At 38.0% G+C, this 13,206-nt stretch overlaps 1 protein-coding gene across 1 annotated transcript; it reads left to right on the top strand.

The window, feature by feature from the left end:
- The first annotated feature begins 41 nt into the window (after positions 1-41).
- On the top strand, positions 42-12,148 carry nocta (nocturnin a). The gene is made up of 3 exons (XM_084429592.1): positions 42-653; positions 10,371-10,631; positions 10,876-12,148. Exons 1-3 carry the CDS (start codon positions 464-466, stop codon positions 11,760-11,762), a joined length of 1,338 nt encoding a protein of 445 aa, XP_084285718.1. The 5' UTR covers positions 42-463; the 3' UTR covers positions 11,763-12,148.
- The last annotated feature ends 1,058 nt before the right edge of the window (positions 12,149-13,206 follow it).

Raw genomic sequence — 13,206 nt, 5'->3', positions numbered from 1 at the left:
CCATTGTCCGGCTTTTACTTCAGAAAAGGCACGCACGGGCTGTCCTTTGACAGTAGGGCTAAACCATTCATTGGTGTGTAGGTGAATGTCGTGTTATAACATCTTGCTATTTTGTATCTTTTCCTTAAACGAGTTTGGGATTTGTTTCAAATGTTGAACTCTTAAACATAGCATTAATATTTCATATGTATAATGACTCAATACACTATATGATTTTATTAGTACATGAAGACTCAATCTTCTAATCTCCCCTATCAAAATATAGTTCACGTGTCACCCTGTAATATGACGACGACACTTCTACCGGCATTTTTCCATACAGCGAAAAGACATGTCTAAGTAATGTTCAAAATGTATTTTACAAGTGTTATATAAGTCAGTAAACTTATTTCTTCCGTATCCACACCATAATTTGCTAGAGTGAATCAATTTAAACCGAGGTTTTGGGTCTGTCAACCTAAGAATGATGATGCATCCCGCCCGGCGCTGTTCATCGCTGCTTCATCGAGACCTGGCCGCAGTTTGTCTGACATCACTGGGGACACATCCAAAGAAATCCGGTCCTCTGAAGGACCTTCCGAGTTCACGACTCTGTGTTCATCCTTCTCCAACCAGGTCCAACTCCTCACCCGTTCTTCTCGGTTCTTTACAAGGTAATTTAATTTAAGATTCAATCACATATTCCTTTGCTTAGACTGCGGTTGTGTCTCACAACCAAGTAAGTTAGTTATGCTCATATGACGCACTAAATTCTGTCTAGAAAGGCAAAGGAATATTCATATACATATTATACATTTTTTGGGGGGGTGGGGGGTCGTGTGGTTCAGTGTGAGAGTACTGCGGAGAATCTTAGGAGACACGTGCCTAAATGTAAAGAATGTAACGTTAGTTGTGATCATCATAGCGTGGCCCTCATCTCATGACACAACTAATGACTCGTGTACAGTAAGTGGGAGTGATGACTGTCACATAACGTTACATCCTGAGGTGTGGAAACATACTGCAGTTTCCCAATAACAAATCCCTAATAACCGTGTTGATTAATTTCGTTTATAAAGGCATTTTTTGGTCTTTATTCAGATGCATTTGTTAAGTTAAAGTGTGCTTTTTAATTGTCCAACAAATCTGTCACTGAAGAGCAGTGTTTTAGTTTTTAACAGCTGTATTTAGCTTTATTTTTTAGTTCAGCTTTAGTTTGAGTGATTTTAGTATAACTTCGTTGACAACTATGCCAATGCAACATTTCTAGTTTCCATTGAAGTTTATGTTTAATTTTGATATTTTATCTATTTAATTTCATTTTATTTTTAATCTAATATTTATTTAACTTATTTTATTTTAGCTTTAAATTTCAATTACCTGAAAATTATTTTTATTAGTTTGAGCAACAACACTGCTGAAGAGATTTTAGATTGTATTACAGTTTTTGTTTTAAGAAAATGTCTGTATATAATTAAGTTTTTCTCAATCTTGTTTGTTGAGTTTGGTGTTGTGTACTTGGATCTATTCTAGAGTGCATTCAAGGAAACTTGATAGTCCTGCTAAAGGTCAGTAAACAGTGCAGCATATACAGGCCCTAAGGGTTCGATCCCCATCAGTTTTTCCTTGCTTATCTGAGTGAGATATGTTCTCTTGACTTGTGTTACATTTATCAAACTGCATCATTTGTGCAGTTTCCTTGTGTAGCATTAAACAGTAAGGACTAGGGCTGCAACAACTAATCGATAAAATCGATAATAATCGATTATGAAAATCGTTGTCAACGAATGTCATTGTCGATTAGTTGGTCTGCTCACGTCACGGGGAGCGTTACTGATGACGTCACTTTCATGACAACGCAGTCAAGCGAAATGGCAGAGAGTAATCGGAGAGAAACATCAGCACGGCAAGCAAAAACTGTATTCTCATTATATGAAGATGTGAAAATGGTATAGTCTAGTTTAATTCAATGCTACTGTGTAAACAGCTTTGTTTACTAACTTCGGGACAGTCACACTAGATCTATTTTGTATCGAGCATTAGGTTGCGCAATCAGTTCGCTCGCAACATAAGTGATGGATTAAAATAGCGCTACCGCAGAAATAGGTTAAATTAAATGGTGTTTACAAAGTGAAGCACTAAATATAAAGGCAGTTAATAACAGCAGCAGTAAAATATTGTTTTTTAGTCACTGTAGTCAGTGGTTTTCAGCGAATGCGTGTGCAGTAATAACTTACATAATTTTTCCTGTACTTTTAATCAAGACTGTTGTCAGCTGCGTAAGTTACCTCCATTCCGCTCTTTTTATAGCATTTGTCTACTATGTAAGGGATAATCCCGCTTATTACATGGCTACCCACCAAATAAATCAATAATTTTACACAAAATATTGATTTAAAAAGGAGTTTCTTGATTTAAAAATGATTGTATTGCTTCCGCTAAAGAAAATAGTCCGTTCCGTCTCTACGGTTAGAATCCTGTGTCCATAGCAACGCTCTGTTTTTCTGGTGTGTTATACTTCGCAGCGGTCTGTTATCAAGAAATAACAGATCGCATTCTACATTGGAATTCAAAATCTGCTGCTTAATATCTTATTACAAAGATGTTTGTGTCCTAATTTCATAATGTGAAGTTTATATGAGCAGCGCAACCCAATATTTTGTTTTGTTTATTTATATTTTGGATATTTAAAGAAGTTTTACTGTTTAAAAACTGGACAAACTTTTGTGTTTGGGGTTTAAAATGTAAAAATGTAAGATTATATTAGTAAAACTCAATGTGTGGCTTTTGCACTTTTTAAAGTACACTTTTACACATAAATACCCTGATTTAGGGTTTTATTTAGTTATAAACAAAAATCAAATTGAATTAAAAAAAAACCTATCCGATTAATCGATTAATCGAAAAAATAATCGTCCGATTAATCGATTATCAAAATAATCGTTAGTTGCAGCCCTAGTAAGGACACAATGTTAATGGATGTCTGTGTTTAGCTTATGAAAAGATGGAAGGTAACAAGCACATACTTTAAACCAAAAGCTGTTACTAGCAAACAGAAAAGTGATTCTAGCTCTGTGTGAACAAAGCCCCCTGTAGGACCGCTCTTGTGTAAGGGATTTGACCTGGATCAGGACAAGGGTCTGGGTTATGTAATTTTGACTGAATAAGCAAGTAAAAGCAGCTCCAGCAATTGTGGGGGTATTAACACTAACAGTGAGGTATAGTATAGTAAGAAATTGTAGTCTGCCTCGACCCAGATTCCACTCCAAAATATATTTTAGAAAGAGCTCATCCCCAAAATGGCTTAATTATCATAGAGATGAAGGAAGTCGAGTTATATTGTTTCTTCACCATTGAAGACGCAAATGGTAGTCAATTGTAGAATGGGACTGGGAAAATCCATGATTATTGACTACTAGACAAAATATTGGGGTGTGTGTTTCTCCCAATGTCTTTGATTACGGCCCTGGTCCAAGGTGAAGCTTCTCTTTAAATGTCATTTCAATAATGACAACTGGAATAGTTTTAGCATGTTATTGAATACGGGGCTCGGGGGCCCCTAGAATCGTCACCACCTTTCGCACCGCTTGCGATGGCCTTTGCCGTAAGCTTGTAAGATATGCTGCTGCTGCATAAAAATAGACATGCATAAATCCTGTAGCAGGTCTAGGCAGGTGGAGCTGGGCGAGGTGGAGGGTTTCAGATGAACTCTGAAAGCGCGCTGCAGGTCTAGCTTACAGCAAACAGTGAACCAGACTATTTAAATGCTGAGCATTGGCTGCAGGAGATCAGCACATACACCGTGGGTCCCCTTATGCCGAGTTCAGACTGCACGATTTTAGCCCCGATTTTGGCTCGCCGACAGGTTTAGAGAAATCACCGACAAATGCCCGAAATCACAGGCAAATCGGTGCTCGTTCACGCGAGTGACAATCACGCAATCACGCCGACAAGTCGCCTCGGATTCAAAATCCTGCTGTGTGAAAAGTGTCCTGACTGAAAACTACATCGGCTATGACCGACAGCCAATGAGAGAGCAAGATACGGAGCAGCGGGGAGTTCGGGGAGGAGTTGTAGGCCACAATATCAGTATTTTAATAGATGTATTTACAGTTATATCAAACAGAAACAAAGCACAAACATTTGCTTGACCAGCAGCACATTGCAAAATTATTTATTTACCCCCAACTCTCTTTGCAGAACACATAGTCCTCGCTCCCCTTGTCTTCCCAGCCGTTTTCTCATGCATAATATGTTTTTCTTTTTCTCCTTTTCGCTGCAAATCAGTGCACAGACAATTTGGATTGCAAGCTTCTTGCAGGCTATCATTTTTAATAACAATTTCAGTCTCGCGCGAGAACTGCGGTCTTACGCACGCGGGATTTTGCGTTATATCCTTATCACTTCTCGCGTGTGTTTGGTTGCGAAACGTAGTTTGCGGACCAGACAGAAGTTGTTGCCGATTCTTCCTCCTGAAAGTCGTGCAGTGTGAAACCTCCTGTCGCCGATGCATCGTGCAGTGTGAACACACCAGCAACTGAATGTTACCCTGGATAGTCGTGCAGTGTGAAAAGAACAGTGACCCGACTACTTTGAAAATCGTGCAGTCTGAACTCGGCATTACATGTTAAGTCGCCATTTTGCGCCGTCATGTTTCTACAGGAGCCCTAAACTGACAAACGCGTTTCATCACTATGTTGTTCTGCATGCAAAGAAACTAGCTAAAGTCAGCGAATAAAACACTGACACAATGATGAACAAGTAATAATAATATTCGCAATAACATTTCGTTTTACTGAATAATTAAGTAAACATCATTTCTTACTTCATCTTTGTAAAGAAACCTCACTCTCGGCTGTCTCAGACGACGACATCTTGGCCACCGTAACTTCTGTTGGTTGCAATTCGCAACCTCACCACTAGATGCCGCTATAAATCACACACTGCACCTTTAAAGCTGCATTCAGTAACTTCGGGATTTCTTCGCTGTATTCTCGCTTTTTGCTCGCAGGTTTCTCTCTAGTGCTCCCCCCACAGCTTCGGAATAGATATTTGACAACACTGTTGTAAAAACTCGTTGGCGATTCTCAGACACCAGAGGCTAGTAGATCAACGACATCAAAGCAGATGGGACATTCTTTAAAACGTCTTCTTCATTCGGGTTCGAACAGCGTGAGGGAGCGCAATAATGACAGCATTTTAGCAGATTTCTTTTGGCCGTAAAGCAATTGTTTACATCGCGAGACCTGATATCACGCGAGACTTCCTGACGCAGCGGCCGGCGGCCCGCCGGCTCAAAGTTGCAAGTGCGCATTTTCCGCTCACGGGCACCAGGGGGGTGCGAAACGACCACCATTCAACCCAAAATAAGTAATATAACCATTCCAATGACTCCGAAGCTGTTCAGTTAAGATAAAAAAAGTTACTTAGTTCACCTTTAAATAGAGAATAGCTTTATATTTGGTCCCTAAAATATGATGAAGTCTTGCTTCATGATCTTACATAATGAGTCAAATGAAGTGGTAAATGTCAGAGCTTGGGGAGAGAGCTCAGCGATGTGTAGAATGAGCATCAGTTATGTAATGAGGCTTTATAATCTCTTCTTGTGCTTCCAAATCAACTGTATATTTTTTCTCTGTTTTAGCTGAAAGGTTGACATTTTTTAACACTTTTAAAATTCATTAGTTTTTAATGCAGTAGATATGAATTTAAGATAACTTTTTTTTTTCTTTTTTTTTTTTACAGCATTTATTAATCTAGATTCATGTTGATTTATAAATATACTATTGTTCATTGTCACTTTATATATTTTTATAATGCATAAACATTTAAATGTTATAAATGTTTTAGTATATAGTTTGGGGTTGGTATGATTTTTTAAAAATGTTTTTGAAAGGAATCTCTTATGCTCACAAGGCCACATTTACTAGCTCTAAAATACAGTAAAACCATAATATTGATATTTATAATTAGAATTTAAAATATTTAAAAAATGTAATATATTTTAAAATATCCTTGCTGAATTTTCAGCATCATTACCTCAGTCTTCAGTGTCACATGATCCTTCAGAAATCACTCTTATAAGCTGATTTGGTCCTCAAAAAACACTTATTATCATCAATGTTGAAAACATATTTTTATGGAAACTGCTCAAAAAAATTCAGGCTTGTTTTTATGAATGAAAGCTCAAAAGAACTGCATTTATTTGAAACAGAAATGTTTGTAACAGTATACAAGTCTTGATAGTCAGTCTTGATCAATTTAATGCGTCCTCGCTGAATAAAAGTTTGCAATTTCTAATTTCTTTAAAAAAAAAAAAAAAAATCTTACTGACCCCAAACTTTTATCAGTATGTAGAAATTATTATCAACCAAGATTAATAAATGCTGTAAAAGTGTTTTCCGTTTTTAGTTCATGAAACATTAGAACTAACGTTAATGAATTGAACTTTACTGTAAAATGTCAGTGAAAAATTGTGACCTTATTATATTCCAGACAAATGAGCCACAACGGTCTTCCTCAATCCATAGATTAAATTAGGCCTGAACGGTTCTCTTTACCCACGTGCATGGCTGTGTGCACATGTATGCGCAGGCATGCATTGAGTCCCTCTCGTGATTTTCAAATGAGTCATTGTTCAGAATGAATGGTAGGGGAAGCACAGACACACTGGTTCATTCAGGAACCCCTTTGTGTAGTTACACACACGCAGATACACACACGGTCACATCCACAGCCCCCAGAATCTTCGCATACGAAAGCAAAAGAGCTCAAAGGGTGGATGCTAGTGTTCTCTCTGTCTACCAACTTGTATTTTTCACTGACCCGCTGATCGGATACTGGATCTTCATTGAATTAGCCCTGGACTCCCACAAAGTCAAAGTGAAGAAGATTGTGCCTTTAGTTGACCTGCATGCATCGGAGACATTCAGTGGGAAAGGAAAAAATAAGAGGTAGTTTTAAAAAAAAATGCATGTTTCTAAGTGTTTTAGACTCATATTAGTCCTAAATGTTTGAGAACGTGACTGTACGGACCATAGACGTTGAATAGTCATTGATTTAGTTACAGTGAATGTGTCTAGAGATGGTGAGTTTTAAATTAGACAAGATTTTCTTTAATGCTGATACAACAGATTAATGTGACCTACGAATTTAAAATGTAATTTGTTGCTTTAAATTATGGGTGCTGTGTGGTTTAAATGATTACTAGGCAATGACCAACCTCACCCATGAACAGCCCTGATTATTCAGTACTCGACTACTCCATTAATAAATGGAAAATCTTTACTTGTCACATATAAATAATACCAAGATTATGCTTTTCCGATATGACGAAGACATAAACAACCACACACATATGAATAGAGAGACATTGGAAGTATGGATTTTTCATGTGGAGGTAAAGGAGGAGACAGAGGTGGAACAGGATGAATCAGATGAGATGTGTAAGATGAGATAAATGAATCGAAATCAGTATTTAAATGAACATAATTACACTAAGTGTAGTTAAGTATATAAGTGCACTATAAATATAAGTACACTAATGTTCAAACGTTTGGGGTCAGTAGTGGTTTTTTAATGTTTATGAAAGAAGTCTGTTATGCTCACCAAGTCTCATTTATTTAATCAAAAATACAGTAATATTGTGTAATTCTGTTTCAATTTAAAATAACTGTTTACTATTTTAATATATATATATATATATATATATATATATATATATATGAAGAGTTCAGATGCAAAAGCCTCTAAGTGCCATCTGAAATTTTCTTCTAGAATGATCATTTTGATCAAGCTTGTATGTTTAAGTTCAGTTATTTCACTTTAATGGCAATGAAAATGACCTATTAATTGTCATTAAAGTGAAATTACTGAACCTAAATATACGAGCTTGATAAAAATGATCATTTTAGATCAAAATTTCAGATGGCAGTTAGAGCCTTTTGCATCTGAACTCTTCATATATATATATATATATATATATATATATATATATATATATATATATATATATATATATATATATATATATATTCCTGTAATGGCAAAGCAAAATTTTCAGCATCATTACTTCAGTCTTCAGTGTCACATGATCCTTCAGAATCTAGAAATCTTCATTTCTTTTAGGAATCTTTGATGAATAGAGCATTCAAAAGAACATAATTTCTTTGAAATTTATGCATTTTTGTAACATTATAAAAGTCTTTACTGTCACGTTTGATCAATGTATTGCATCCTCGATGAGTAAAAGTTTCAATTTCTTAAAAAAAAAAAGAATGTTTGCATGTTAGTGTAAATATTAGATTAAGATGAAAATGTGTGCCACTTAGTCATGCAAACCGTGCTCCTGATTCTACTGTGTTTTTGGTGGTTGCCAAGACAATGGCAAATGTGAACAATGCTATGCTGTTGTTGCTAAGGTGTTCTAAGTGTTTTTTAGTATGTGACTGTGCAGTTGCTGGAGTATTCTGGGTGTTTGCTAAGTGGTTGTTAACTGGTCTAAGTCAAATGAGTCAAACGAGAACCTTTTTGATTCTCTGCTAGATAAAAAAAAAAAAAATGCATGTCTTGACTTGAGTTGGGAGTTGCTTATTAAAGTAATAGAAAACCTCTCCCTAACAAGCTACATGATTTGAGGTATCAGACATGCTTGTTAATACTAGGGTGACCATACGTCCTGTTTAACCAGGACATGTCTGGCCAGGATTTCGAGATCGCCCAAAATGCCCGGGATTCGGCTTTTGCTTTCTACAGTCACCATTCATTATGTTTACATTATTACATTATTTGACACTGACACGTACGTGCCAGCTTTGCAGGTCATGCATTCTGATTCACACGGATCCCGATCGAGACGAAAACACAGGAATTTTCTTAGCAATGTTAAAACGCACATCAACCGATCACTTGTTTAGCGTTCATGTAAACACTACATTCAGATTCACCAATCGGAATTAATTCGAATTAAATAATGAATGGTGACGAGAAAGCAAAAGCCGTATCCCAGATATTTTGGGCGATCTCGAAATCCCGGCCGGACATGTCCTGGAATATGGTCACCCTAGTTAATACGCACCAAGGGATGAATTAATAAAAGGTTTATTGGTAACACTTTATTTTACAGTGTCATTGTTACATACTATACAGTATGTTACATAAGTATAAATTATGCATAATTACATGCTACTAACCCTAAACCAAACCCTAATCCTAACCTTATAGTAATTAAGTTCAAGTAGTTACTTAATATTAGTCCGTTCTTAAATATATAATTACAGTGTTAAAAAGACACCTTATAAAGTGTAACCAGTTTATATGAGCAACAGTAACAGTGATTCTCGTGCACACAGTGAGCACTAATAAAGATTGCTCGTTCTTGTCCACAGGAAGATCAGACGGCGTTCCCTATAGCGCAGTTTGTTCTCGATATTGTGTCTGCGAGTGAGGCTGTCATGACAGACAGTAGACGGCAGTTTCCACTGGATGCAGTTAACCCATTGTCCATTAATAAGATGAATAATTTACAGAACTATCTATAACTAGCATCCAATGTCTTTGTTTCCATTGAGGTTTGATTAGCTAATGAGGTTACTGAAATATTGTCTATAGAGACAAGCGAACAAACATGCAAGAATGTTAATAGCTGATTCGTAACTATTTTGAAGACTAAAAACAAGCCCAGACAGATGCAGACCGCCACAGACATCTCTCTAGTTCCCAAAAGAATCAACCATGCAGTCTTGTGAACTTATCAATGCCTTTAAAGTGCTTTTCCACATTTAAACAATACACTGCGAGGTAGCAAATAACAATCTAATTTTGTTCAAGCTGTATGAAATGTGCATATTTTGTTGTCATGCGGCATATTATATAAGACATCCTGTAACAACAGACCGTACTTGGGCCTAATTTATCTGCACTTTAAATAACTACCATGTGCTGTCATCATGCTACTGTTTATATTGTCATACAGAGTGGATGTTACACTGTTACTATTTACATCTTCATTGGCTCCTGTTTGGTTTTAGTGTCTTCTTTCACACACTGTGTACCGTGTTTGTAAAAGTGAGTGACGGCAGTTTCTGCATTATAACATGCCGAGTAATCCAAAACTATTTTTTTAACTATTTTGCATATGTATTTTACATGCAGCATTTATGTCCTCATATAATTTGATTTTATGTGCAATGTTTGTAAAATGTATTTGTCACACCGCGGGACTTTTAAAGTGAACTGCAAAAAAACTAAAAATGATTTAAAAACATGAAAAAAAGTCCAATTAAAGCACCTATAGTATACCTATCTGTAAAGTTTTCCAAAAACTGTTCTCTACAACTATGCCGGAGTGTGTGTAACATGTTGTGTGTGTGTGTGTGTGTGTGTGTTTGCAGTGTGTCAGATGGGCAGTAGCAGCAGCAGTAGACTCTTCAGTACTCTGGCCCAGACTTTGAGCAGCGCTGCGTTGTCAGACCCACACGTGGATCCTGACGACTACGAGTATGAGCAGGCTGACCCAGACGCGCTGTTGCGTGAGTGCGAGGAGGTTTTGAGGAACCGGCCCCCTCGACTGCACCGAGGCTTTACTATGACCAGAGCCTGCTCTCTGCAGAACGCACCCCTCCGCATCATGCAGTGGAACATCTTAGCACAAGGTACTTATGTCTGCTTATGTCATGTTTTTGATTCCTCTTTGACAGCCAAAAATCATTTGTTTTATAATTGAATAATCCTGAGGAGACCCTAGTACCTTCTTGCGGCCCCAGTTTAAAAACCCCTTACTTGATCTTTATGTTAGTCTAGGACTGAACACACTTCACCTTTAACTGTAATGCTATGCTACCATATGATGCTCAAAAGGTGACATAAACATTCTTCATTTTCCTTGTGCATCTGTAGCTCTGGGTGAGGGCAAGGACGGTTTTGTGCGCTGTCCGATAGAGGCGTTGAACTGGCCTGAGCGGAAGTATCTGATACTGGAAGAGATCCTTACCTACAGGCCGGATGTGCTGTGCCTGCAGGAGGTGGACCACTACTTCGACACTTTCCAGCCTGTGCTCGCCAGCTTGGGCTACCAGAGCAGCTTCTGCCCCAAGCCGTGCTCTCCCTGCCTGGACGTCCACAATAACAACGGCCCCGACGGATGCGCTCTGTTCTTCAACCGCCGTCGCTTCCAGCTGCTCCACACCGCTCACCTCAGGCTCTCCGCCATGATGCTCAAAACCAACCAGGTGGCCGTCGTGGTGACGCTTCGCTGCCGGCTCACAGGTCGAGTCTTCTGCGTGGCAGTGACGCACCTGAAAGCGCGGAGCGGCTGGGAGGCGTTTCGTAGTGCGCAGGGGGCTCATCTCCTCCAGCAGCTCCGCGAAATAACCGCACAGTCATACCCAGAGATGGATCAGGAAAACCGGACTAGGGTTGGGGAAAGCGAAGAGGGTATTCCGTTGGTGGTATGTGGGGATTTTAACGCGGAGCCGAGCGAGGAAGTGTACAGGCGCTTTATGACTTCTCCGCTGGGGCTAGACAGCGCTTACAAGTGTCTGAGTGAGGACGGCACCACCGAGCCGCCCTACACCAGCTGGAAGATCCGGCCCAGCGGAGAGAGCTGCTCCACATTGGACTACATTTGGTACTCGGAAAGAGCGTTCCAGGTGGACGCTGTGCTCAGGATACCGAGTGAAGAGCAGATCGGGCCGGACCGGCTTCCGTCGTACCACTACCCCTCTGATCATCTGTCACTGGTGTGTGACCTTAGCTTCAGTCAGCAGCCTCATAGGCTCATGTAGCTGTCAATCATTAGTGCTCTCCAATAGGAATCTATTGTCTGAATGTGAGAATGCATTATCTGTATTATTGCTCAGAATGTAAATTATCTTATTCACATAAACTTTATTTTTACCTACTCATGTAGGTCTTGATGCACCCCTGTGCACATTAGTTTCCTTTGAGATGAATAATTATCATGCGATTTTGTTTGTTGTTCAGAGGTTGTGCAATATACTGTAATTTATTAAGTGCTAAAGGATGATCTCAGGAAGACGCACATTCTCAATTAAAAGGTTCCATAAGTGAAAGAATGTTTATATTTATATTGACTGTACTTTTTTTCTTTTAGTAGCACTGTAATCAGCAATATGTTTGCCACTGACCAATAATACAAAACAACAGTGTACTTAATTTGTGTGGTGTCTCATTCTTTAATGATAAGCAAAACTGAACTGGTCTGGGAAATGTAGATCAGTCCTCCTGACACATTGCAGTAAGTTTCCTATGGTCCTCTAAAAAACTTTTTTTCTTTCTTCAAATTGTATAGTCAAGTTATTAATGTCAACCATTTTACCATATCTGATATGAATACAATCGTTATGTCTAATGTCAGCTTTACAAAACTTTTGTAACATTATTTTTTAAAACTTTTCATAAGTTAAAAAGTCACCAGCATATAAGCTACTTACCTGATCATAAGACACATTTTTCAGGTATGTGTCTTTCTAGTTTGAGTTTTGATATAGTTACTGATATTCACACTAATATTGAACTGACTCGTTTATATATTCTAACTTTGTAATTGCTTCTACAACTACTTCACGCTGCCTTTTAAATCTGTCCTTGCATAGGTGAAAACTTTTATGATCCGGATCCAAAGATTGTCATCCTTTAAAGCCAACCTATTCTGGCCCGAATCCCTCAGAGCCAATTAACAGAAATACAGAGCAAGGCTTTGTTCAAAGTTAACAACTTAGCGTAGTGCTCTCCGGTAATCCCTGTACGTGCCACAGACTAAAGTCTCCACAGTAGAGCATCTTATATCATACGGTATATTTAGAGAAAGCTTGTTGATATTTTTTTGGTTTGTGTACTAAGATCAAACTTCATGCCTACACTTTGACCAATGAATTTCCATCCTTGTCAATTGTGATTTCTGAATAAAGTTTTTGTTTTTATATATATATAATTTTGATCAAGATCCCATTCACAGAGAGTAATTTCTAACTGAAGAAATACTTTAGAACAGACCATACTTAATAATATACAGTACTGCGCAAAAGCAAAATTAGTATTTTCACCCCAAAAAATGGTTTTAAGTCAGTTATTTATATCTTTTGCTGTAGCGTGTCAGTAGGAAATATCAGTTTACATTTCCTTTTGCCATTAATTGTAATAATCCAGTCTGTATGATCCACACGGAGATCTGATCTCACTATCTTCAAGTCTGTCTGTGATTACATG

Source organism: Rutilus rutilus (assembly GCF_951802725.1).
Source record: "Rutilus rutilus genome assembly, chromosome: 14".
NCBI classification, from domain to species: domain Eukaryota; kingdom Metazoa; phylum Chordata; class Actinopteri; order Cypriniformes; family Leuciscidae; genus Rutilus; species Rutilus rutilus.
The sequence above is the reverse complement of the archived record's forward strand: the minus strand, read 5'-3'. Positions and strand labels throughout refer to the sequence as shown.

What these genes read in the sequence shown, in the direction of transcription:
- nocta (XM_084429592.1), top strand. Translation starts at nt 464, where the DNA reads ATGATGATGCATCCCGCCCGGCGCTGTTCATCGCTGCTTCATCGAGAC. An exon ending in TCTTCTCGGTTCTTTACAAG is followed by an intron (nt 654 to 10,370) that starts GTAATTTAATTT and finishes GTGTGTTTGCAG; the next exon opens with TGTGTCAGATGGGCAGTAGC. An exon ending in GTGGAACATCTTAGCACAAG is followed by an intron (nt 10,632 to 10,875) that starts GTACTTATGTCT and finishes GTGCATCTGTAG; the next exon opens with CTCTGGGTGAGGGCAAGGAC.